Source organism: Oryzias latipes, chromosome 2 (genome assembly GCF_002234675.1).
Source record: "Oryzias latipes chromosome 2, ASM223467v1".
Lineage (NCBI taxonomy): Eukaryota > Metazoa > Chordata > Actinopteri > Beloniformes > Adrianichthyidae > Oryzias > Oryzias latipes.
This window is the reverse complement of record NC_019860.2, coordinates 9,866,612-9,892,745: the sequence shown is the minus strand read 5'-3', so window position 1 is coordinate 9,892,745 and position 26,134 is coordinate 9,866,612. Positions and strand designations below refer to the sequence as shown.

At 43.5% G+C, this 26,134-nt stretch overlaps 1 protein-coding gene across 10 annotated transcripts; it reads right to left on the bottom strand.

The window, feature by feature from the left end:
- Positions 1-23: 23 nt before the first annotated feature.
- LOC101160050 (protein Shroom2) lies at positions 24-26,098 on the bottom strand. Of its 10 annotated transcripts, none has more exons than XM_023961788.1 (11): positions 25,851-26,095; positions 25,237-25,484; positions 21,717-21,865; positions 12,424-12,546; positions 10,002-12,000; positions 9,851-9,906; positions 6,004-6,528; positions 5,033-5,491; positions 1,473-1,647; positions 1,137-1,409; positions 24-1,064 (listed from the first exon to the last, which is right to left on the bottom strand). In XM_023961788.1, exons 2-11 carry the CDS (start codon positions 25,441-25,443, stop codon positions 792-794), a joined length of 4,239 nt encoding a protein of 1,412 aa, XP_023817556.1. In that variant the 5' UTR covers positions 25,444-25,484; positions 25,851-26,095; the 3' UTR covers positions 24-791. The 10 variants fall into 10 exon arrangements, with proteins under 10 accessions (XP_023817556.1, XP_023817573.1, XP_023817560.1 ...); XM_023961805.1 differs by lacking the exons at positions 21,717-21,865; positions 25,237-25,484; positions 25,851-26,095 and adding exons at positions 12,966-12,983; positions 13,347-13,447; positions 20,780-20,922; XM_023961792.1 differs by having other exon boundaries at positions 25,237-26,095.
- Positions 26,099-26,134: the final 36 nt, after the last annotated feature.

Sequence of the window (26,134 nt, the reverse complement as noted above, 5' to 3'; positions counted from 1 at the left end):
CTGAAGATGAAAAGAGAAACACACATTTTTAAATAGTTTTAATTCTGCGAGAGAGAACAGAAACGCTTCCTTTAGTCCACGGAAAATAAAATCATTAACACCTGAAAATGTTTTCAAAAGTGAAGCAGAAACCAACGCAGTGTGCGACTTCCAAGTCCCAACAAATACTGACACAATTCAGCAAAGAAATCCAGTTACAGGATCAGATCCAGCTTTTATTCTGACAGGTCAGAGCCAAACACCTCAAAGGAAGCCGGAACGCACAGATATTCTGTCTCTTTATTAAAGAGGCCGTCGAAAAAAATGTAGCTACAATAAATTACTAGAAAATATTCCAACTTGTCATAAATAAACCGTTCGCTTATAGCAGGAGGTTATAGTCCGACAGGAACGATCAACACAAAATGCAGGAGAGCGTTTGATTTCCCATCTTTAGCAGGATTTTGTTTGATCTCGGAGGAATGAGGCTTCAACTCGTAAACTGAATTTTATGCTTATTTTTGTAAGTAAACAAAGAAAAACGCATGTGACGAATTCTGTTTTGACCAACCAAAAAGCTTCTCAATGATTCTCTGGAAAATAGTCTTTGACTCTTATTTTCTTACTTCCTGTCATTGTGGATCAACAGCAGCCGTGTTCTCATGAGATATGAAGTCAGAGGAGGAGCCCCGCTTTCGCTCGTCTTTCTGCGACTTCCTGGTGGGCGGGGCTTGATCAAAGGGGCGGGGAGTCTTCAGTTCCTATTGCAAAAATACGTTTTGGTAAAACGGAGGCAGCAGCAGCGGTTGGGGTCAGAACGGCGGCCTCTGCTCCAGCGGCAGACTCTCCAGCAGGCACTTGAGCTGCTCCTCGCCCAGCTTGATCTTGTCCTCCAGCTTGCGCTGCTCGATGATGAGCGCCGACTTCATCTTGACGAAGTGTTTGTAGTCGTCCAGATGCTCTGCGTTCAAGTGGGCCTCCATGACGCCGGTCACCAGCCGCTCCCTGCGGTCCAGGTTCTCCTTCAGCTCCTTGGCGTCCTCGTGCTGCCTCATGAGGAGCTTGTGTTTCTCCGTCAGCGTTCGCTAAACAAGCACGCGTCAGTTGATTAGCGGCGGCAGGGATTGGTGGACAACTGAGTGGACACATTGCCTCACCTTCTCCTCTGGCGGCGCTTCGTCCTCCAGGCTGTTGAGGGCGTTCTCCACCCGGGCGAGTCGGCCTGACAGCGACAGCAGCAGGCTCACCACCTTGTCCAGGTCGCCCACAAACATGCGGAACTTGTCCAGCTGGTTGGGCTGGCAGAGGTGCTGCACGGTGGCCTCCACATCCCGGCCCAGCGCCTCGTTGTCCTCCACGTCCTCCTGCAGGCTCTGCCGCGCCTCCCGCAGCACCTCCAACTTCCTGGCCAGACTCAGGATCAGCTCTTGCTGAAGAAGACAAGGAAATGAATGCAAACGCCCCTGTGTCTTCCCCAAAGCTTGGCTCTCTACCTTCTTGCCGGCCAGGTCGATGTCCAGCTCGTCCTCGGAGTCCTGCTCCTCCAGCTGCTCCTGCATGCCCTTCATCTTGATGAGGAGCTCCGCCTTTGGAGCGGAGGTGTTGTAGTAGGAGGAGCTGGGCACAAGGGAGGCCACGGCTGATGAAGACAGCTCGTCTTCCTCTCTCCTGAAAAACAACAGATCTTTATCAACTTTTGTCCAGCAGAGGGCGGCCTCACCTAGGAGAGAGGAACCTGGAATCAAGTCACACTGACTTTATGTCCCTTTAACCCTTGTGCTATCTTAGATGACCCCACCCTTGGATTGACGTATCCTCCCTACCATGACATAGGTAGATAAAGGTGGAAAGATTTCATGTAATGATAATCCATGGACACCAGTGAAAATCACAAATCATTGAAGAAAAAAGGTTCAGCGCATTGTCTAGTGGGTCTAGATGACCCAACTCCCAATGTTAAAGTGCCTTGGATAGCACAAGGTTTACAGACCCACTCCGATGAAACTTGCGTTTTTTGGTGTTTTTAACATGTTTCTGTGTCCTTTTTTTGATGACGGGGAACACATATAAAGCAAATTAAGCTTAAAATTGCTTTTGAATACAGTAATCCCCCCGTATTCAATTCAATTCAATTCAATTCAATTCAATTCAATTTTATTTGTATAGCCCAAAATCACAACAACAGTCGTCTCGATGGGCTTCGAAGTAAAACATGAACTCAAAAGGATCACGAATACAAAGAGTTCAATAGAAAAATACTAAAATGAACTAACAAACTGACTAAGCTATACTGGCATCCCTGCCCTTAGACCCCCCTTCGCGGTAGGGACAAACTCCCAAAAAAACCGGATTCCGGAAAAAACGAAGAAACCTCAGGGGTGCCCACATGAAGGAGGGATCCTCCCCCAGGACGGACAGGCGATTTACCAGAACTCTTAGAGAAGAATTAACTTATCTAACTCTACAACTACATATATAAAAGTCCAGCAGACGAGCTTCATCCAGCCGTGGTTGTGGGGACAGTCAAAGGCGCGAGTCGAGCCGGAGACAGGATCCACAGCCAGGTGTAGGAGCAGGAGCAAAGGCGAGGTAAACGGTCAGGAACTGGAGCACGGATGAGCCAACTGGAGTCTGGAAGCACTCCCACTCCCCAGTATTCGCGGGGGTTACGTTCCTCACCCCCCCGCGAATAATGAAAATCCGCGAATAATTGACACTGTTTTAAAACTCCCGGAGCCAGAGCCTCTGCAGAGTCAGAACCTTTTTCTGCCGTTTGGGTTCATTTCCAGAATCTGGAGATGATGTAGGGCGTTTGGATGGCATCTTAAAAGCATAAACAATACTTTACAGTAAAGTACAGAGTAAATCGGTTTTCAAAATCCGTGGAATGAGCGCTGTTCTGCGTCTCACGCTTGTGACGTCAACTCATCTGCGGCCACCCGCGAATGGGCGGGGCGCGAATATTAAACCGCGAATGGGCGGGGGATTACTGTTTTTCTCTTTTTAAATGGCTGTAAAGGAGGAGCAAATGGTGTTTGAAAAAGACAGTATTTGTGACCTTAAAAAATATGCTGGACGGGCCACTGGTCCTCTTAAACAAAGAACTTTCAAAAACTATGACCTAGAAAAAAGGAAGCAAATTTGTTTTTGATTTACGCTAAAAACACACCGCATACCACACTTAAAAACCGCCATTTTTTCAAAAAAAGAAAAAGAAACACCTGATGATCTGGAGCGCCTTAAGTACAGATTAAATCTGCTTGTGTTTACTAATGTCGACGCAATTTTGAGAAGTACACAGCGCTGTCAGTTTTACAAAGCTTTGATGTTATTCTGAATATGCTAACATGGCTAGTGTGTGGCGGTGCCGGTGTAAGTACCGAAAGTATTCGGCCTGCAATAACTGTTCGGGGTCCTTCGGGGTCCTGCGACTAATGATGACGTCACATTATGGGATTGGCTGTCCGGTGGTCTGATGACGTTTAAGATAGTGCTTGGTCCGCAAGTTTATACGCTAACACGGCTATTAGTGACTTGTATGTTGAAATTTCCCACTATATATCACAAGGGACTTATTTTAACTCCCCTTTTAGCTTATCATCTGTGGCCAGCTGTGGAGACGAGCAGAAAATTGGATTCTAGACATTTAGCATTTATTTTAGTGCTAATTCTTTGTTTTTTGGTTTGTTGTTTATTTAAATAACGTATATAATATATAAAAGTTGAACAAAAAAATAAGGTGTGTGTGCTGTTTTTTTTTTTTTGTAATTAGTATATTAATGCTATCAACGTGTTTTAAAAAGGAAATATAAACTTTGCAATCATAACGGTTAGAAACTGACATTTCGGCCAATTAAACCAGACTGCAAACCATAAATAAATATTATTTGTCATATAGTCATTCATTTACTCACGTTGGAAGAATACGTTTTTATTGCCACTGTGTCTCCCTATTTTACATTTGGTGTAACAAACAATTATGTCAGACACCCCTTAAAATTCAAAATGACATTATTAGTTACGAGGAAAAAACTTTAGGTTACGTAATGAAACGTGAAAAGAAAATATAGAGCCCTAGCAGATCTCTACGCTACGTAGCTACGTAGTTTGTCCAAACGGTGTTACCGTAGTGTGACGTAATCATTAGTCGCAGGACCCCAAAAGAGTTATTGCAGGCCGAATACTTTTGGTACCTACACCGGTCTGTGTTTTTATCACGTGTTGCTAGCAAAGCTGGGAATTAGCGTAGTTTCAGTGAGGCTTGTTTTAGCGGTATCCGACTGTTTTTTTTTTCACGGGTTGCAGACAAGGTTGGGAGTTGCACGTGTTGTGAATACGCTAGAGGTGGCTAAAATACAGTAGACCATTCATGAACTTGTGATCAGGTGCAGAAAATACAAATTAAAAGGTCACTGGGAAGTAGGCCTGCAAACTAAATGGCAAATTTATCGTTATCGCGATATCAAGCTGTGCATAACGCAAAAGTCGTAAATGGTAATCTTAAATGTGCCAAAACAATCTTATGGCAGCTTGAATTATTTAGCAAATCAAATAAATCCATTTATGCATTTGACCAATCAGATGGAGCCTTTGATGTTAGATGTACGCCTCCTTTGTAGACGAGGGTCATTTGGAGTCCAGCTTAAGTGTTGTTGACTCTTATTTAAATGACATTTATATTAAAATAGAAATGACGCTTTTGTTATTTGTTCATGTGTTGCAAGTTATTTCATCATCGCAATATTGATCACTGATATCACAAATTGCGAGTTTTTCTCATATCTTGCAGTCCTACCGGGAAGGTTTTTAAAATAGATCAAAACATGATTGGAATGGGACTTTAAAGCATCACTTAAAAACTTTAAACCCACAAAAACTGCTCAGTTTAATGAGATCAATGTTTACTAAAGTAGAGCTGCTTTTTTAGCCCAAATTGTCTCCTTGGTTCACACAAAGACGGACAATTTCCTAAACCTGTACAAACCATAAAACTTTACTAGCAGCCATTATAAACACATAAGTTCATCCATAACAGGTGTTCAGGTGTTCCCACCTGTCCGAGCTCCTGGGGGCAGATGTGGGGAGTCTGGATCCCGCAGATGCTCTCCTCCTCTGCTGGGCTCCCTCCAGGATCTTCTCCTCCGGTGGAAAAAGCCCCTCCATCAAGTCCATGGTGGTCTTTCTGCCGCTCTGGTCCAGGATGTCCACCAAAGACTTGTCTTTACCCATGATGTCCTTCGCCAACTCCTCCCTTTTTGCGTCCTCCTCCTCCACGGGGCCGGCTGGCCTGCCCTCCTGGTTGGAGGGTTGTTCCGGGTCGCCTGCTGCTTGGCGGGCGACGGCGCTGAACAGAGATGCGTCGGAGTTCACCGTGGCGTCTGAAAGCGGGGCGTGGGACAGCGACCCGACAGAACCTCCGGCGCCGTTCTCACTGCGGATGATCCTCACGGGGACTTTCCTCACCAGACTATTAGCCTCCATTGCTGCTGGAAACCGAGATTCTTTATCCCACCTGCATCCCAAACAGAGAAAAACTTCTCGTTTGTAATTCCGGACACCATTTAGTTGTGTTTTTTCTCCTTTTTTTTCCCAAAATAAAACCAGAATCACCAGAAAACATAAACATGATCTCAAATGTTTTGGAAGACGTTTTTTGTTACCTTTAGGAAGCTCTGGATTTAGCATTTTCTTGTTTTATTTCTTAAAAAAACGTGACTTTACAAGTCTAGAAAAACTCACATTTGCAGGAGTGATGAGTTTTTTTATGGAATAAAAAAGTCAAAGAGCAATAGGATTAATAAAAGTCCTCTTTTTTTATGTTATGCTGTATTTTACCATCATCAGAGCTCATAATCGTGAAGTTTGTTCATAAGTTTTCCTGTAAAGCTCCATCTGACGTGTTATTTGGAAAAGAATCACGAGAAAGCGGTTTGTTTCCAGCCTCCGTCCCTTTTCCTCTAACGTTAAGTCAGAAGGAGGCTGCTTTAGGTGGTGCGCCTCCTCCTCCTCCTCCCAGCTTCTTACCTGAGCTGCGACTCATCCTGCACGGTCGGCGGTTTGTCGGTCAGCCTCGCCGGCATGAACTGTGGCGAAGGGGAGCGAGCTGGATTGGATTCGGGGAGAGGCAGAGCGGCGGGCGGAGGTGACGAGGAAGGAGGGGAGAGGGAGGGCTGCTGCTCCGACTCCCCTTCGGCGTCCGGCCCGGCTGCCGCGCAGCGATGAGGGAAGCGGGCCGGGGCTGGGGCGGGAGCGCTGGGGGACGGCTGGGCGTCGACATGGGAGTCAGAACCGGAGCGGGGCAGAGTCTGGAGCGCCGTCGGATCTGACCGGGAGCCAGTGGGGAATTCCTGACAGGAGGAAGTGGTTTCTGGACCTAAAGGGAGCGCAGGAGGCAGCAGGAGACTGCTGCTGCTGCTGCTGGGGCTGATGCTCCGAGGGCCGGGGGAGGGTGCGGTTTGGGAGGCGCTGGCAGGGTCTGCTTTGGTCCTGTGGTCGGGGCCCGGGTTCCTGGAGACCGCAGGAACCGACTGTCGGCTCTCCAGCTTCTCCCTGAAGGTTCCACACAAAAACCAAGGAGGAGAAAACAGTCAACAAACGGCCGCAGAACTAAAATAAGAAGCAGTACCCCCCCATTTCAGTGCCTCACATTTTCCATCCACGAACACCACAGTCATCCATAAACACTGTATTCAAGTAAAAGTCTGAATATGTAGTTACTAAAGTACTCGAGTACTGAGCACTTCTGTGGTTTTATAGTTTGACACTGAATAAAAGAAGCAGAAATAAAAGAGAGATTTAAGTTTACAATCTTTGGTTTGCTAAAAAAACGTTCTTTCTAGAATCTTTTCTGATTGTTGCGGCACAAAAAAAGCTATAAATTGAGAGAAGAGAAGAGTTTTTCTAAAACGCTGGAAACTGAAGATAGTCCTTTATAAACAATGATTTATATCAAAATAAAGCAAAGATTTCACTTTTATACTTTTGTAAGAACATCTGTAATACTAATAAAAGCAGCAAGTTTAGTCTGTTTTACACCAAAATGACTAAAATTATACATTTTTGTTTAAAAGTGACAATTTGATTAAAGAAATCAAAGTTAACCTGCTTTTATTTCTTCAGATTAAATCAGATTTTCTTATGTTCAATGAATTTTTTTTTAACTTTGTATCGTTCTTTGGGAGTTTAGTACTTAGTGAGTTGTGGCGTGCGTTAATTTCTGACTTTACCCCTAGTTATACCATGGTATGGGTGAATACTTGATTCTGATTAGCTGCTGGGCGTGGATTAAAAAGTGATAAATGTTCTAAATCACTGCGCTAGCTTCTTTAAAACAAACTTTAGCTTCATCATCTGGACGAAAACAAGCGGTTTCTGAACTGATGCTTCATTGAACCCATAGTGACGATCAGCAGATATATCGCTTTCCTTTGCCGCTGCAGTCGGGGTCGGTGCCAGCCTTTATAGCGCTCTGCACCACGTAACAAATAGTCCACTTTTTGTGAAAAAAAGTGATTTAAACCCAAATAAAAAAATAAATAGAAAAAAGTACTTGTTGCAGGTTGTTTTAACCCAACATTAATTGGGTAAAAATGATTGAAGACATATTTCTTTGTTACGTAACCGTGGTACAAGTGCAATGATGGCCTTTGAGGTGCCCATGATCAGAAACGGACAGAGTTCAGTGAAGGCACGGTTCAAACTTGAAAATGTGTTTTTATGAAGAATTCAAACTCGTTTAGCACTTTGTTATTTCTTGTAGCCAGGGTAAAAAATGGGACAAATAGAAAAGTTCATGAATAAATAAATAAATAAATTATTTTGTTAGTTAATTTATTTTCTTTATGAAAGCTCATTTGTTGTTCTTTGGGATGCATTATGAGTGAAATGTTATTTGCAGTACTTTTAACAGTGTTTGATTGTAGTTACATTTGATTGACGTTATGTGTCGTGCATGAGGAGTTTGGAGGGAGAGAGCGGAAAGGGAGAGCGGAGGAGAGTTCCGGTTTTGGCAGGGAAGGACTGAGCAGCGAATGAATGCGTTAGTTCGTATGCCCCAGTAACATAAGTTTGTGCCGTGGTTCGTCCACCAGATGGTCCACTTTATGATCGAGTGCTGAAAACGTTAGTAGATTACAGTAAGTCTTCGCCCAGGACTTGTGACTGTTGGATACCGTGACGTTAGCCTCGTATGTAGCCGACGCTAACAGGTTTAGCAAAGGACTGAGTTGCCGTCCACAAGATCGGCTGAATTAAAAAACTCTGAGAAGACTGTTCCCGGACTGGAGAACGAGCGATTCGATCCAGATAGCACTCTGAGCCACCCAGGAAGCTCAGAGGACCTCTGGCGACGTGGGAAACGAGACGAAGACGAGGAAGTGGTGACTGTTAACGGCAACGCCGGTTTCAAAATGGAGTCGGAGCTGTGAGTCGGAGTGTGCCATTTCCAGACAGGAGCCTCGCGAGGAGAAGAGAAGTTGGTTGGATTAAAACTCAAGTGCACAAGGTACCTTATTTTATTTTATTTTGCTGGTTCAGTGAAGCGACTGTGGAGTTTTTGGTCCCTACGAACCCAAGCATCGATTCAGGCCTGCAACGTAGGAGTTCAAAGGGGGTTTGCCGGCTTTAGCATAAGATAAAAGCAAATTTACTGAACTGTGTTTGAGCGTTTTGCCTACACTGTGAGTGTGTGATTTTTATTTGTGCAATAAGAGTCTATATTTTGCTTAATTTGGTACCAAATCACCATATTATTATTGCTTTATTTTATATTCATTTAACTTTCATTAAAAAAGGGGTTAATGTTCACATTATAACTTGTGTTGGGATTTTATTGATTATTTGATTTCATATTCACTGTGGAGTTCACGATTATTTTAAATAGTGCCATCGATCCAAAATAATATTACTTTCCGTAAAAGTGAACAGAGAATAAGAACCCAGAGCCCACTCATTTAATCTACGAGTACAGAAGGGCTACATTCTGAATGGAAATTTGGAAAAATGAATGCAGATTTAATCATAAATTAAATCAAATCAGTTCCACATTTCTGAGGGGTTACTTGGCATTAATGTAAGGGGGCGGGCCCAAATCCTGCACCAAAAAGCTATGTTTAACCCTTTAACGCCCGAGATGTTGCTGGAGACTAGATTTGCACCATCATTGGGAATCAGCTGATTTACACAGCTTGGGTTTGCACGTCACTACCGTGCAGTGCTGCGGATTTTCTCTGCTTCCAAATCCCCTGGAATCACGTTAGTTAGTTGAGTTAGCAGTGGAGCTAAAGCTCCGATATAAAAGTCTTTGGATTAAGTTGAAGGTAAAATAAAGTCTTTGAAAACTTTAACAAAAATGTTTTATTTCTTTTTAGATGATTCAATTGTTTCAATTTAGTTTAATTATGTCTGTTGGCCACTTCACCTTAATCCTGTTTATTGTTATTACTTCTTCTTAAGTTTAACATATAAAATAATCCAGACCTTATTAGAAAAATGTTTCAGGTAGAAAGATGACTTGGACCAATCTCTGGAATATTTGGCTGTTAAAACACTGGTCTAGCTTACTCCTAATAATTTCTTTTTTATTTGTATATTATCATCATGAGGGTGTTCTCTGATCATATTATTGCATGTGTGGGGGTTGGTGTTCTTGTTTGTTTCTCTGTACAGCACCTACAGGTGTGTTTATTACATGAAAGGAGCTGTGGAAGTAAAAAGAATAGAATGGAACAGAAAGGCACGGCTGAACATGAAGATGTTTATCAGGTCAGAAGACGACCGCTCTTCCAGCTCGGGCAGCAGATAGCGATCCAGCTCCGTTCGGACGGTTCCGAAAACGGTTTCTAAACCACGGTGAGCGTTCTTGGTTGGTCACCTGCTGGTTGAAGTGCTTTCCTGGTCTTCTGGATCTCTCCATGGAGATGAAATCTTCTGCAAAAACAAACATGAAAAAACAAAACGAAGAAAAAAAAAGAAGCTTAACAACCAATAAAATGAACTTCGCTTTAATAAACCATACTCCTTACCTGAGGGTAGAAGTCTGCAGATGGCGAGGATCTGGACCTCTCGTGGACGCACACAGGTGTCTCGTCGGCTCCTGCGTCTAAGATGTTTTCCGCCGAGTGAAACTTTCCTGGAGTTTTGGCCTCCGCCGTCTTCTTCTGCTTGTTCCAGGTGGCCTGGTACTCTGCGAAGGTCCCGAGTCTCTGCTGCTCCAGTGATGCGGGGCTCCGTCCGGGACTCAGGTGGATGTCGTCATTGGAAAGGCCCTTCTCTTGGGTTTGGTGCGTCTGGTTAGAGTCCGTGGGGGCGGGCTTTGGCGCCGGTCTGGCAAAGGTGGGCTTAGCCTGGAAGACCTTCCCTTCATCCTCTGAGCCCATCTGTGGCCCTCCTTCCACCCCGACTTTGTCCATCTTGTCGGGCTCTGAGAAGGAGTGAGTCCTCTTTGCCGGGTGGAAGCGCTTTCGCCCTCGAAAGCGTCCGTTGGAGACCTTCAGGACGTCTGCTCCCAGCGGCTCCAGGTCTCGCCTTTGGAAGGAGGTGGCCTGGAGGACCCTGGCCTGCGCCTCTTTCAGGTGGTCCTTGTAGGAGGAGGCACCGGAGGATGCGGAAAGTTCCACGGACCTCCACTCCTCTGGCTCATCCTCGTCGGGCTCACAGGTCAGTGTTGCAGCGCTGCGACTCTTCTGTAGCTGTGCTCGCTTCTGTTGGATCTCCTTGCGGAGCGTGGTGGCATAACGGTCACTGCGGCGGTTGACTTTCCCACTGCCGGCGTCCTGCGCCGGCACGGCGGCAGGAGCAGCGGCCGTCAGACTCCAGCTCTCCTGGGTTAGGGAGTGGAGCAGGGGCGTTTTCAGGGAGGAGATCCGCTGGTCTTCGTGAGGGAGCCACGGGTCCTGGTGCTGTGAAGAAGCCGCCTTATGGTTGCTGCTCTGAAAGAGTCTTTTCACATCGCTAGAGGGGCCCTCCCCCCTCTTCAGAGGGTCATTAGTGTCACGGGCGGAGAACTCATAGGTCAGACCACCACTGTGATCCTTCTTTTCACCGTAGGCTGTTGGAGGTGCGGAGAACTTCGCCTTTGTCTTCAGGGAAGCGGGCAGGACGCTATTACTGCTGTTCATCCAGGGGGCGGAGCTGCAGCCCTGCCTGGCCTTCAGCTCTGCGGCCTGTTTGGCTGCAGTACCGTAGTATCTGCTGACCCCCCCGCTCTCCTGGCTGGGGTTTGTGGTGGCGGCTGAGTGGCGGCCCTGTCTGCGGCTGAAAGCGTTGGCGGGCAGGTCCTGCAGGCTGCGGTAGTAGCTTCCTACGCTCTGGATCCTTGTGGGCGGCGCTGCCCGGGCCTGCAGGTAGAAGGGGCTTTCGTCGCTGTGCTGCCTCTGGTGGGCGGGGGGCACGGCGTAGTGGGATTGTCGGACGTCACTGCTTGACAGAGAGAAGAGCTTGCTTGGCCGCCGCTGGCTGCTTTCAGGCGGTTTTCCTAATGACCTGCCACTCTGTGGGGCACCTGAGGGGCCGTCCGAGTACGGAAACACCTTTGTGGCGGCGAAGCTGTCGCTCCGCAGGGGCGGGGCCGGAGGCGGGGGGGGCTGGGACGCCTTTTTCTTAGGTGCCTGCCAGACGGGAGCCCCGCCAGGCCTCCCTGCAAATGAGACTCTGCAGGCGGGCTGCCCCTCTCCCCGTGATCCATTCCAACCTGCCGAATGCAAGACCCTAAGCCGGTCGCCGGGCTCTGCCCCGTCGCCCTGAAAGCCCTTAAAGAAGATGCTCTCCGTGCTGGTCCCTCTCCGTCCTGCCGAGCTGGAGTCATTGATGGGGGGGCTGGAGCCGCTGGAGAAGCAGCTGAACGGTGAGTCTCGTCGAGCGCCGCCGAGCGGCTCGGCGCTGCCGTATTTAGGCGGCGATAAATGACCCGGGGGGAACAGATGGGCGGGGCACTCCACCCTTTCCATACTGTTCACTGAGCTGGTGGGGCTGCTGTCTTGATGTACAGGGCTCTGGTCTGCTGGAGTGAACGTCTCTTTGGATCTTCATCAAACAAAAAGACAATAAACAACAATAAAAAGATGACTTTGATCAGAAAAGCCCCAGTCCAATCATCTTTTGATCAATTACAAAAGCGTTCCCAGTTTACATAGGGTAGATTCTGCAAGGGAACAGGAGTTCATCAGGAGTTGTGGGCGGGACCATTGGCAAAGAGCACCCCCCCCACACACACACACCACCTCCCTGTTGCTGAGAGCTCTCTGTTCACATGCTCTCTCTCTAGAACATGTTAAAAACACCAAAAATACTATTTTCATCTGAATGGGTTTAAAAAGACCAGTTGGAGCTCAGTGGCAGCCAGAAGGAGGCACTGTTGGTAGAAACATGCAGTCCTGGCACCTAAAAAGATCTTGGCTTCTCATTAAAGACGTGAACAAAAAGTTGAAACTGAACTTAGACTCTCACCTTGCTTCATGTTTTGGCTGCCAGATCGGCGCCGGGTTAGCCTCGGACCGGGCCGGCTCAGACTCCTCCTCTGTCAACTTGGAGGAGTGCCAGGAGTGTGGCCGGGATACAGCTTCATTTTTCCTGTAGACAAAGACAAAGACAAAGACAAATCTAAAGAAAAATCTAGATAGAAGAACATCTAATTTTTCTGGATTTGTTCTTTCTCTACCATAACACAGTTTTGCCTCCAAAATTGGTTAATGAAGATCAAATGCATCAGAGGTTTAGAGTAAGTAATGTCTTGAACCAAACAAACTAATCTGGGAATTTTAGTTTTTTTTGTGTTTTGGTTTTTTTTGGTCAAATCATGAACAATTATATGTCTAAAGTGTTGAAAGATCAAAGGAAGCTCTGAACCCAATGTTCCAGGCGAAACAGCTTTATACAGATACATTTTCAGGAAACTTATTTTTTCCTGAAAACCTGCTTCCTTGGTAACAGGAACATAGAGCGTGGTATCATCTGCAAATAGTTGGAATTTCATGCAAACATCGACGTACCCTTTGAAACGGTTCCTCCTGGAGAGCACGGTAAAAAAGAGGCAGGTGTTCAGTGTATCATAATATTCAGGACATGTGATCAAAATAAAAAAAGAAGTAAACTGCCAATCACAGGGTTGATGACAAGACATCAAAGGAAGATAAAAGTGAAGGGGCTAATCCTAAAAACAAACAGGGAAAGGTCAAATTCCTTTATGTGTGGAGGAAAATCTGGATCACAACTAACTTTTTTTTCTGGCTAAACTACACACAAGATCCAAAGCCAACAAGTGTGCACTTGACTGGGGTGACAAAAACCACAAAGCGAATACACAAAACTGCACTGAAAACCATCAAATTCTAAAGCACATCTAGACACTGAGAGATCAGATCCTCTGATACCTCATGGAGCTTCGCAAAATCTTGTTGAGAAAGCTTCTCGCAACGTGAACCTCCGACTCTGATGGCATTGTTCGCGGCGACACAACATCGACCATCATAACCTTCATGGAGGGAGGTGAATGATGGGATACGAAAAATGACATGATGGGAAAAAAGATAGTTCAAAATAAAAGATTATAAACATTGTCTTTGACTTGGGATCCTTTTAAGCATCATCTTAGACACTTTAAACAATGTCAACCTTGTTAGCATAGTTAGCCTTTGGATACAAAAGACTGTTATAGACTGACTAACTAAGAGAAACCTTATCCGCCACAGCCTCCTGTCTACCAAACTGAAGAGCTTCAAAGCATCAAATTGAAATTTTAACCCCGCCGTGCCGAGAAGGAGACCTGCATTCTTTCTAAGGAATGCCGCAAGGTTTGTTCCCACTTGTCGTCATGGAGACATCTGTCCTGGGCATCTCCCCGGATCTCCTCCTCTCCGGCATAAAGCAAGACACTTCTGTCCGACTCTCAAAAAAGGTTCCACAAAAAAGACATCAGAAACCAAAAGATTGTGCACTCAAAAGCTCAACGACAAACATACAAATATTACAACAAATGTCAACATCTGAGCAACCAGAAATCAATACAGGCCTCTCTTATCCACTGTACACCTGTGTTTAACCATCAGACGTCTCCTTTTCCTTTTGATCAAAGGGACATAAAAGCAAGAGCTGTGTTGGCTCCAAACAAGCCCCTCAATGCAAATACCCCCCTCACTGAAGAGCTGTTGTCAGCAGCTACAGCTGCACTCTGGCTGATACTGTTCTTTGCTACAAAGATGAACGAGGTGGACTCAGATCGCTCGGAAACATAAAGGAAAAAAGAGGGCAGTGAGGGGAAAGTAAAATGGAGCTGCTTTGGAGGAGAGACGAGAAACCATAAAAACAAAAATAAATTTACCATAAAATTTTTTATTATCTTTGACAGTCAAACTGTCAGTTCAGTTAGCATGTAAAAGACCACATTTAGTAAAGCTAGTGAAAGATAGAATAGTATGAATCTAAAAAAATTTAGATAAATTAAATTATGCTAGAACTAATAAAACTAGGACCCATTTGAAGCGAAGCCAAGCTATGTTGGTAAAGCTATAATCTTCAGATCTTATAAATATAATAAAATAAAAAAATGTACTTTCCTTGTTTATCTAAAAGTGGATGCATCAGAATGGAGAGGAGTTTGTGGACCGACAAGTGTTTTTTTTCTATGTCATAAATATGATCTTCTTCATATGTCTTCTATCAACAGAAAAATGCCACGAGAACATGTTAAAGACACAATTTTCACAGGGATAAGTATTTAAAAGAGCATCATCATTAATGCTCATGATACTCTACTTAAATCAGTCTAAGAAAATTGAGCAGTCACTTATGAAGGAAAACTTAAACTTTTTAGCTCACTTCTTAGTTTCAAAATTTGGTGTCACTTTGGATTCACCTTTGACAGAGATTTCAGAGTCAAAGCAATATATAAGTGACATTCTTTATAAATAAAAATAAAACTTTTGAACCAAAACTTTAGACATGAGTTCAACAGTTTTCATTAACTACGATTTATCCTTTAGGCAAAAATGTTTAATCGTTAATAATTGAAAATAAATCATCTAACTTTTCCCTTTATGATTTACCCCCCCCCCCCCTCTATAATCTCCCTCCTACACCCCCCTCCTTTTCTTGTCCATCTGGTTCAACAAAAAACGGTAACAAATATAATTAATATAAATAAAGTTTTGTCTAAATTACAAAAGTGGTTTATTCAAATATACACCTTGTGTGTCAGAAGATTTATAACCCCATGTTGTAACAGTAAAATCTGTTCAACAGAAGAGGCCTTTAGCTCTCATCTGTTTGCTCAGCTGTTGGACAAGACAAGGAAAAAATAGATCAATAAATTATTCATTAAAAGGATTTTATTGTAAAACAGTTGCAGAATGAGAATTGAAGAGCTGCAGATAAAGCTTCTGCACGAAAAGCTTGAACTTTTAAGGAGCTTGTCTCTAACAAAGCTGTCAGTGAGGGATCCCAGCACAATTTGTGATAAAACGTATAACCCTTATGCTATCCTAGGCAGTTTAACGTTGGGAGTGGGGTCATCTAGACCCACTAAACAGTGCTCTGAACCTTTATTCTTCAATGATTTGTGATCTTCACTGGTGTACATGGATTACATGGAATCTTTCCACCTTTATCCACCTTTGTCATGGTAGGAATAACACATCAATGTAAGGGTGGGGTCATCTAAGATAGCACAAGGGTTAAATGGAAACACTTCATTCTGCTACATTAAAAAAAAAATCCAAAATACCCACGAGGCTTTCTCCAGGAGTTTGTTTGTAACTCATGGTAGATTTTTATATGAATATCCAAAAGTCATGATAATAAAATCCATAAAACAAAAAGTTCTATATGATGACATTCTCATAGGAATAAATTATCGTTTTATTTTCCATGAATTTTGAAGTTTTAAATCAACTTTAAATACTATATTCTAATTTTAAATAGCCTTCTTCCAAGAAACTTGTATTATAAAGATTTTCACAATAAAGTTTGGCAGACACAAAAGGATTTCAGGTCATAAAGTCGATCAAATGTATTTTTCATCAATGTTAATTCTTTACAAGCTTGAATGTTACAGTTTTAATACAACCAAAGGAGGACACTTGTCTACCTTTAAGCGTCTCCAAAACAACTTGAAAATTATAATTAAACTAATGACAAAGCATTAAAATGGAGGATTTGTTCAGAGTTTCAGACTCAAAGTGATCCTGAAGGGACCAATAAGCTATCAGCCTATTGGTGTTTTTATTGAAAGATTTGATCTGTATTAGTAAAAAATGTTTCTGACCCAAACCATTATTCCATTATTTCATCTTTATCAAATTTAAACTTGATAAAACCTGTCACTTAACTCAGAATGAGGATTTTTTTCTTCTTCTCAATCCTAACAGATTAAAGTGGAATAATTAAGGTAAAAATGCCAGAATACGATTTATATTTATTTCTTTTTTACAAAAATATGAGTCAAAAAGAATTCCTCTTCTATGAAACCAAAGGGATAAATCACTCACCGCCTGTCTGAAACAGCTCTGTGTGTCAGGGTGACACCCCCACTCCAAAAACAAGCAGACGCACTTTCTCACCAAAACTCCCACCAAAGAATGTGGCAGCTCTGCGGCTGAAAAGCAGCCACCTTCCTCCTCCTCCTCCTCCTCCCTCCACACAAACCACCTTGTGCTGCCCAGGAGATTTCCTCTGGGATTATGAAGGGGGGGGGGGGGGGTTAAAACAAGGGGGGAGGAGCTTTTGTCTTGTCCTTGCTGTAATCTGGAGCTTGTGCTTTAAGGAGCTGAGTGCGTGAAGCCGCCGGGGCTGCTGGGAAACTGAATTAGCCGTCATGAGATGGTGATGAAAACATGCATCACTGAACATGTTCAGATTAAGAAAAAAAAAAAAAAAAAGGTACAAATTTTGAAAGTTGATAAGTTACAAAACTGCAGGCCGTCCTCATATCTGAGAGCGCTGCATTCCAGCGCGCTGGGAAATTTCACAACCTGTCTTTATTTGCCCGCCACACATCCACGTCCTTGTCAGGAAAGGCAGCGTGGAGAGGAATGTCTGTCTGTTTTTAAGAGATACCAGCCAATGTCAGACTGAGGAGGAGGAAGAGGAGGAGGAGCAGGAGAAGTTAAAATACATGGAGGGGGTACTTCCCAATAACTCATGTTGTGATGAAGCCTCAACAAGCTGAGAGTAAACAAAAAAAAGTTAGACTAGTTTCTCCTAATTCCACAAAGAACCACAAAAAACTACATTTAAAAAACATCTGAAGGCCTGGGAGTTCAACCGTCAACCTTTCCCCCCTTTGGGATCATCCTCATGTTTGATGGAACAACTCCAAAAAACGGCTTCTCTTCCTTTATAGACTGATGGTTTCGATCCCAGCCAACCAGTGTTGAGATATTTCGTTTCAGGCGGGAAAACAAATAGCAAAAAAAAGCTAAGGGAAAAATGACCAAAAAAAAGGCAACAAAAATAAGCAACATTTAAAGACTAAAATGAATGAAAACATAATAATGGCAGGAAGTACTATGGTAGCTTTTAACCTTTAACTGAAACATTTCAGAAAAAAAAGGTTGTCAAAGTGGAGGAAAGTCAGCCAAAGATAACAAAGAAAGAAAAAAAGTTGAACCAAATGAGGAGGAAAAAAACTCAATTTTTTTACAGCCTCTGGTTGAAAAAGTGAAGGAATCCCTGCAGCATTCAGAGACATGTCGGGGTTGAAATTGTCCGGGGCAGACTTCTGATCTGTGAGGGGTTTTGAAACCGACATTAAGTCCAGTAATCCCATTTAAATCAGTTTTATTGCCACACTTAAACTCCGCCTCCTTTAACCTTTTGTGTAAAAACTCTGCCCAATCCACTGATTTCACACACAAAATATAAAATAAAATAAAAAATGGAGCCACGTTTTCCTTTTTCTTGTGTGAATCCATCCACCGCCCCCCGCCTCCTCCACCTGCTGACAGGAAGCCCAGCTGTGACCTCAGGCTGGTGACTCAGCAGCCTGAGGTCACAGGAACCCAAACAGCCGCCGGGAGCAGCCTGTGGGGCCGCCGTGGCCCCCCGGCGCACCCGATCGCACAATAGAAAGTGCCGGCATCATCACAGCCGGGCTTATCGATGTCACCGCCTGACCCATGTGGTTGAACAACAAAAGTGGAGCATAACTATGAAAAATACAGCAATTTACAGCTTTGACACATCAGCAGATCCTCTGAAACTGCAGGTTCTCCAGATTAAAGATCTAATCAACAGTTTTTTTAATGTTCAGCTAAAGGAAAAGGTAGATAAATAATAACAAACTTTGCAATTTCTGTGATTTAAACCAGCATATAGCGTTGAGCCCTTTTCATTTTGCATCAGCCAACATGTATCCTCTACAATAAATGAAAATAAAGTCATATATTTTGCTCAAACAGGGTTTTCCTATCAACTTTAAAAAAATAAAAAATGAAAGTTACTTTTTTATTTGCTTCAGGCCTCTTCATTAAGATTATTTTCTGTTTTTGCTCAAACACACCTGATCTCAAACATCTGCCAAGCAGAAGTCGGTAGACGTGTTCCAGCACATCACCTGGACTGTGCTTGGATAGGTTTGAATAACTGCCTTTATTATGGACAGGAGGTACGCAGGTCCTCAAGTCACAAACCCAAGTCAGGTCTGACGTATTTCGCTCTAAACTCAAGTCCAATTTTTCAGTCCTAAGACTGTGTGAGAACACAACATATTTCTGCATTCCCACGAATAAAGCAACAGCAAAATAAAAGGAAAAACCTGATGTCAAGGAGGTAGAAATAAGAGTTCACCATGAGTCCCAGAACGGAAATCCTCAAGTCCTAAATCCAAGTCCCTACCTATTAAGACTTAAATGAGACTTAAAGTTGAGTGTCAAGTCTCTAAAACTTCACACCATTTTCCACATCACTTGATTGTGGTGTCCCTCAAGGCTTTGTTCTAGGACCTATTCTCTTCTCTTCATATACAGTTTCTGAGTCACTTCTAAAGTCTTTAGCTATAGCTTTAAGTCAAGTCTCAAGTCTTTAGCTATAACTTTAAGTCATGTCTCAATTTTTATTGAGGAATTCAAATCAAGTCTCAAGTCCTCAGATACATCTGTAAACCAAGTCTGCCATTTTGGTGAGGAATTCAAGTCAAGTTTTAAGTCTTTGGCTTTAACTTCAAGCCAGGTGACACGTCTTTAGGTGGCGCTTCAAGTCAAGTCTCAAGTATTTGATAGTTAATTCAAGTAAAGTCTTAAATCCAGATGTAGCTCCAAGTCAAGTCTCAAGTCTTTATGTATAGCTTTAATTCAAGTCTCACATTTTAGTGAGGAATTCAAGTCAAGTTTTAAGTCTTTAGCTTTAACTTCAAGCCATATCACAAGTCTTTAGATGTAGATTCAATTCAAGTCTCAAGTCTTTGATAGTTAATTCAAAGTCCTAAGTCTTCCATAATTAATTTAAGTCAAGTCTCAAGTGTTTAGATGTGGCTTCAAGTCAAGTATCACATTTTGGTGAGGAAATCAAGTCGAAGCTCTTGTCTTTATGTGGAGCTTCAACTGAAGTCTCAAGTATTTGATAGTTAATTCAAGTCAAGTCTTAAATCTAGTTTAGCTCCAAGTCAAGTCTCAAGTCTTTATGTATAGCTTCAATTCAATTCACACATTTTAGTGAGGAATTCAAGGAATCTCAAGTCTTTAAATGTAGCTTCAAGTCAAGTCTCAAATTATGGTGATGACTTAAAGTCAAGTCTTTAGTATTTAGCTATACCATTGAGTCAAGTCGCTGCTTCAAGTCAAGTCACAAGTCCTAAAAAACACGGTTCAAATTAGTATTTTGTTGCCACTAACAAGTCATTAAACGTCTTTTTGAACAGTCTGTTTGGACACAAAAACAGAAAGTTGATATTTCTACATTCTTTATGCCAAAGCTTTCTGACGATAGCTTTCATTTGTCTACCTCACCGCCATGTCCTGGGAGCTAAAAAAACATACACAAGTCTCAAACCTCAGGTCTTTGTAGTCGAGTCTCAAGTCCCACCTCTGTAAAACATTTGATTAGTCCAAAATCAGCCTTTCATTAAATCCTTAACTGTATTCTCCTTCAGCACTTTTGGTGAATGTTGTCTGCCGAAATAAATGTGAAATGCGTTTGACACGACAAAGTCAGAGAAACGGACAAGACTGAAGCTTTTGGGTGGTAGAAAGCATCCGTTCCTAGACATTAATAGAAGATCTAGGATGACATGCTAAGGTGCTATGGTTTGCTCAAACACAGCTCCACCTCTGCGCAGTGTAAGAAGCAGGTGGAGGGTTGGCGTCACGGCAGGACAAACGCGATGATCAATCCGCCCCTGAAAGAAGGAAGCGCTTGAATGGTTCAACTCCATGTTTGCCAACATTACCCCTCTTATGGGGAACTCAAAATCTCTTTAATTTGCTTTTGTCGGATCCTAAAAGGCCTTTTTTTTATAGAACAACACATAATCCCGCAAATCCAGACACACTTAAATTCAGGCTAATTTGCATTTATCTTCATTTTCAAAGCAGGAAAGCGTTTTTTCCCCCCAACTGATCTGTTCACACACAGGTTAATGATCAGCTGAGTCTGAACAGCTTTCAGGAGACTTTGCTTCATCAGCATCCAAAAAAAACAAACCACACACAAAAACAACTTGGCTAATCGCTTTCTGAACTTCTAGATGAGCGTCCAAAGCTAATCTGAGTTATCTTCCTACCAGGGATTGTTTCCCGATCTGACCTCACAGACCCCGAAGGATCAGGTCAAACAAGAAAAAAGGAAGTGAGGAGGGGGAAAAAAAAGGAAATACCTGGAGGTGAAAATCTTCTCATAGTTTTGGTCTTTTAGAAGTAAAACATTCTGGTAAACACAGAGGAGCGTCCACTCTGAGCTGCCTGGAGTCACCAAAGCCCCTGCAAACAATGCGCTCTGCTGATAGGGCCTTGCCCACTAAGCACTAGACCCACCTAGGCAACAGGGATCATACCACTCCTCCCGCAAACAGGGGGAAGCCCCGCAGGTTCCTGGATTTCTGTCGGCAGACCAGCACTGCTCACATCCGCTCGGAGACGCTCCGCTCTGCTTTACCGGCTGTGAGTTTTGGCTCTGCAAGCCTCCCCAGGGTGGAGCAGCTCCCGCACCGGCCGCCGGTCAGAGCGCACCGCCGGGGGGCACCTGTCCCTTTGCGGCGTGGCTGGACCCGCTCTAGAGGGCTGAGCAGCGGCTTTAGAAAGGAGTAATTGGATTCAGGCTTTAAGACTTTGTCGCCTGGTGGGGAGGCAGCACGGGACACGAGCGGCACCGGCGGGGAGGGGTTTCAGGAAGCAAACAGGTGGATCCTCCTGGATGGGATCGGACTGAACTTACACACAGACACAAAAAAAACAGGAGCGACTTTAAAAGATGAAACAATGAGGTCAAAGTTCACAGAAAACCCTCGCTCTAATTTGGCACCCATTGTGTGCGCACAGAAATAGCGGCGCTGCTTGGAGCTCTGCTTCGGCCCACAATGACGGCTTTTGTTTAACCGTCAAGAGCGAGCAGGCGGCGAGAGGCCCTCGTTCAAGGCTTCAGCTGAGCCCCCCCCCAATAAAAAAAAACCACACCAGTCAAAGATAATCAGCATTTGGGTTTAAAATAACCATTCCATCAACTTTTTTATGACTGGGAACATTTGGAGAAGTCCAGCCTGGTGTGTGATGAACCCCTGTCAGGGTGTTGGTGGGGGTGTGTGGGGTTTTTGGTACCTCCGGATCACCAGGGTCAGGGTTTGGTGGGAGCTCTTCACCAGGCTTATGGCCTCCAGCCGAGAGCCGTTGAGAGGAACGGCGTTGACGCTCACCATCTCATCGCCGGCCTGGAGGCGGGCGGCTGCTGCCGCGCTTCCCTGCTCCACCTGGAAACACCGGAATGAACGAGGACGTTTAGAAAAACCTAACTCCTACAAGTCCCACTTCCAACATCTTTTGATCTACTGTAAAGCGTCTTTTCATAACAATTTTGTTGTTTTTAGAGTAAAATAAATAAAAACCTGTGTCGTTTTCTAGGAAATAATTTCTGCAGAGCGGCAGGAGTTCATTAGAAATTTGCCTCTGAGTTGGTGAAGAGCAACCCTGCCCCCACTTCCCGTCATCTATCTATCTATCATCTATCATCTATCTTAAAACTCTCTCGCTAGCCTTTGTGCTATCTTATTGGGTCCAGATGACCCCACCCTTACATTGACGTGTTATCCCCTACCATGACAAAGGTGGATAAAGGTGGAAAGATTTCATGTAATCCATGGACACCAGTGAAGATCACAAATCATTGAAGAAAAAAGGTTCAGCACACTGTCTAGTGGGTCTGGATGACCCAACTCCCAATGTCAAAGTGCCTTGGATAGCACAAGGGTTAGGTTTGGCTTTTCTCCTAAAGGCCCGTACACACCGGGACGAATATTCGGCAGGCGTTATTCGCCAGCGTTTTTCGCCACGTTTTTTGCCACGTTTTTTGTGTTCACACCCAGGCGATTTTCGCTGACGTTGAGCCGAGCGAACATGCAATTTCATTCCCTGACATTTAGATGGCGCTTAATGTAAACAGAAATACTCCTGTACACAAGGTGGCGCTGCGCAACTTTACGATTCTTAAAGTCGCTTTTCACTCAGAAGAAGAGAGCAAGTATTTACGCACTTGTCAGAATAATACAAAGAAAACATGAATATTTCAAGCATCAGTAGCTCCAACTGGTGCTTGGTTCGGGGATATTTTTGAATGTCCCTCATTATTTCTTTGCGGCAGTGTAGACGCTACTTGACGTCTATCTTCTTCGCTGGTATGTGTGCTCAGCAAGGCAGTTTTGTGTTTGAGCGCCCCCAAGTTGTGTTTTACTGTAACTTTAGAAGCTCCAGACACGTGTGTAAAAGCGCCATTCTCATTGGTCGAATAGATTTCGACGCGACGCGTCGGAAAAAAAAAACGAACCCGAGGCGTTTTTTTTTTTGACGCTTTGGCGCGTGGCGTTTTTTCGCGTCGGTGTGCACACTCACATTGGTGCCCTTTGTTTAGTCACGAGGCGTTAAACGTCGGCGAAAATCGCCGGCGAAATTCGTCCCGGTGTGAACAGGCCTTTAGACTATGACTGGGGTGTACTCATGTTTGCAACATGGGCTTGAATTCAATTGTTAGGAAACTCTCTTTTTTGTCTGTTCATATAAACGCATCTTGTTTGCAATCAACCTTTGTGGGTATATTTTGACCCACTCAGCGTATTTTCTAAGCATTTTTTGATCTGATCCTCATTCACAATGATGTTAATGAAGAAATACCAAGAAATGCATTTTCATTGCAGTGGGTCTTTAAAGTACGGAGCCCGTGTCCTGACATTAAAAAACTAAAATATATCTTGTTCCCACAAATTAATATATTGTTCCCACAAGATAATATTCCGTTCCATCGAAATACTATTTCGTTCCCTGGAAATAAACAATTTGTGCGAACGAAATAGATAATTCGTGCGAACGAATTAATTATTCACGTCATAAGTCATTCATAAACACGGATATGCTCTCCGTCCGTCCGCTAAAGCCACTTTCAGCGGTACCTTCCGTGTCTCTGTGACCCACATTCGTTCAAGAAAGGAAAAAGAAAAACAAGAATTATCAATTTCTTATCGTCTCAATGAATATAAGAAAATATCATAAGATTTATGATACCTAAGCTTGCTGCTTTGCCATACGTTTCACCGGACACAGCTCCTGGGTCTGCCACAGAGCTCTTTTGCTTGTAATGCCGGCATTCGGGCAGCTGGCTGGCCGGTAGACAGACAGCCAGCTGATTTTATAGTTTAGGGTCGAATAGGAATAATAATATTCAGGACTTGTCTTTTATTAACATACTCTTTAGCAGTCACTTTACATTCAAAGGCTAGTAGGCTACATGCTAACTACTAGCCGATCATTTATCTTGTCATTCATAGACACGGATGTGAGTAATAGTTGGATTTACAGCAGATACCTTCACATTTCTGTCTGTGTGTGTCTCATTACATTGCATTGAGGAAATGGAGGATGTTTAGAGATTAGATTTATTTATTTTAAAAAGCACAAAAGCATTGGTAATCACGTTCATGATCCTGGTACGCTCACCGTCAATCTTGCTGCAAAGGCCGCTTTCTGACGCTACTTCCGTGTCTCTGTGAGCATTCAATAAGAGTAAAAATAAAAGCAAGAATGATCGATCTATTATTGTCTCAATGAAAATAAGAAAAAACATCATAAGATTAGGCTGGCTGCTTCGCCTACCGGACTAGCTCTTAGCTCCTAGCATTACATACATGGATGTGAGCAATATCCCGTCATGCGTCACACAAATCCAAGATGCATTTCGACCAATCACCGTGTCCCTGTAACTGAAGTGTAACAACAAGACCAATGATTGGCTGGTCGAAATCCATCTTGGGTATGTGTGATGCATGACGGGATATTGCATGTTTGTAATGCTAGGAGCTAAGTCAGACAGGCGAAACAGTTACCGGTGAAAGCAGCTTTTGCGGCTGGACATAGAGCGATATCGTGTTTATGAATGACTTGTCACGTGAATAATTGTTTCGTTTGCACAAATTAATTATTTCGTTCGCACGATTTAATTATTTCCAGGGAACGAAATAGTATTTCGAGGGAACAGAATATTATCTTGTGGGAACAAGATATTAAATCTGTGGGAATGAGATTTATTTTAGTTTTTTGATGTCAGGACACGGGCTCCGTATTAAAGCATTTTTTCAATCTTTTTTTCTTTTTCTCTCATCTGCTCTGCAATACCAACGACAGCCACAGGAGGCCGCTAGTGCTGCACAAATGTTGTTTTAAATTGAATTTAGAAATATTTTCCAGACAAAAATGAAGGTTTTGGGTCTAATGCTTAAAGGAATGGTTAAAATAATTAATCCAATCCAAAATAAAAATGAAGTATTTAAACTGTATGACTTTAAATCTGTAAAATTTGAATGGTAAAAAATTTGTTTCCAAAGTAAACATGTAAGAAGAGGTTCAGAATTGTATGTCAAATTCAGGAAATGAATCCAAAATAAGCCGCTTTAGCTGCTGCAACCTGATGCTCTGATTAAATTTTCAAACCTGCGGCGGCTGTAATCTGAGAGGCGCTCAGAAAGGTTAAGTCTATCTTTAGATCTACAGGTAGAATGAGACAACACAGTCAGGATTATGGCTCCGCCTCCTGAAGCTCCTCGTTTCTAAATCAAATGAGTCTGTCAATCAAAGGCACCTTAGTGATGATCAGTGGCTCTCTGTGCTCGGTGCCCCCCCGCAGAGTGAAGCCCCATGGCGCTCTGCCCTGCAGAAGCACCTCCACCAGCTCTTCCTCCTCCTCCTTCTCTGCTTTCCCTCTTCCTCTCCACCTGTCCACCTCCCTCCACCATTTCATCCGTCCCGCAGAGGCCCGGAGGTCGTCCCGGTAACGCAGGGCATCCATGATGCCTGGGGCTCAGGAGGCTCCATCAAGAGCAAGCCGGGCTGCGATAAACAGAGAGAAATGGTTACCTCTGGCTTGATTTGAACTTTTATTTTTTTTTTACAGTTTTCTGCTTTTTATTAATGCCACCAAACTTAAGACCAAATAAAGTTCGCGTTTAAGTAAATATTAACATTTATATTTAAAATAAATGATCGTGATAAAGCAAAACTAACCACGTTTCTGTCGCTTTAAGAAAAAAAAAGTTTATTATTATTTTTATTGTTTGTTAATCTAATTTGGCGTCAATAAAGTTTTAGAAACGTCAAACGTATGAATGTTGTCACGGCAGCTGAAGCTAATGATGTGTGAACAATTAAAAAACAAACTAATTGGATTTTTATTTAATTTCAAGGCTATAAACTTACCTTACATTCGTCTGCGCTCATGTCAGGGTCGAGCTCGGCTTTGCGTCAGCCGCAAACGATTTACGGTAGTTCGGTTCATGTGTAGAGTTCCCCAAAACAGACCGTCGGAGTTGAGCCTTAAGAGTCCAAACAAGTCGACAGCTCCCTGATCGCCTCCTCTTCCTCCTCCTCCTCCTCCTCTTCACCATCACTCCGGTCCTTTACTTCAACTTAAACAGTGATTTCGTGCTGCCCCCTGGCGGCTGAACGCTGCTACATATATATATATATATGTACACAGACAG

What these genes read in the sequence shown, in the direction of transcription:
- LOC101160050 (XM_023961792.1), bottom strand. Translation starts at nt 25,443, where the DNA reads ATGGATGCCCTGCGTTACCGGGACGACCTCCGGGCCTCTGCGGGACGG. An exon ending in GAAAGCACTTCAACCAGCAG is followed by an intron (nt 6,529 to 9,850) that starts GTGACCAACCAA and finishes TGGAACCTTCAG; the next exon opens with GGAGAAGCTGGAGAGCCGAC. An exon ending in GCCCCCAGGAGCTCGGACAG is followed by an intron (nt 1,648 to 5,032) that starts GTGGGAACACCT and finishes GTTGTTTTTCAG; the next exon opens with GAGAGAGGAAGACGAGCTGT.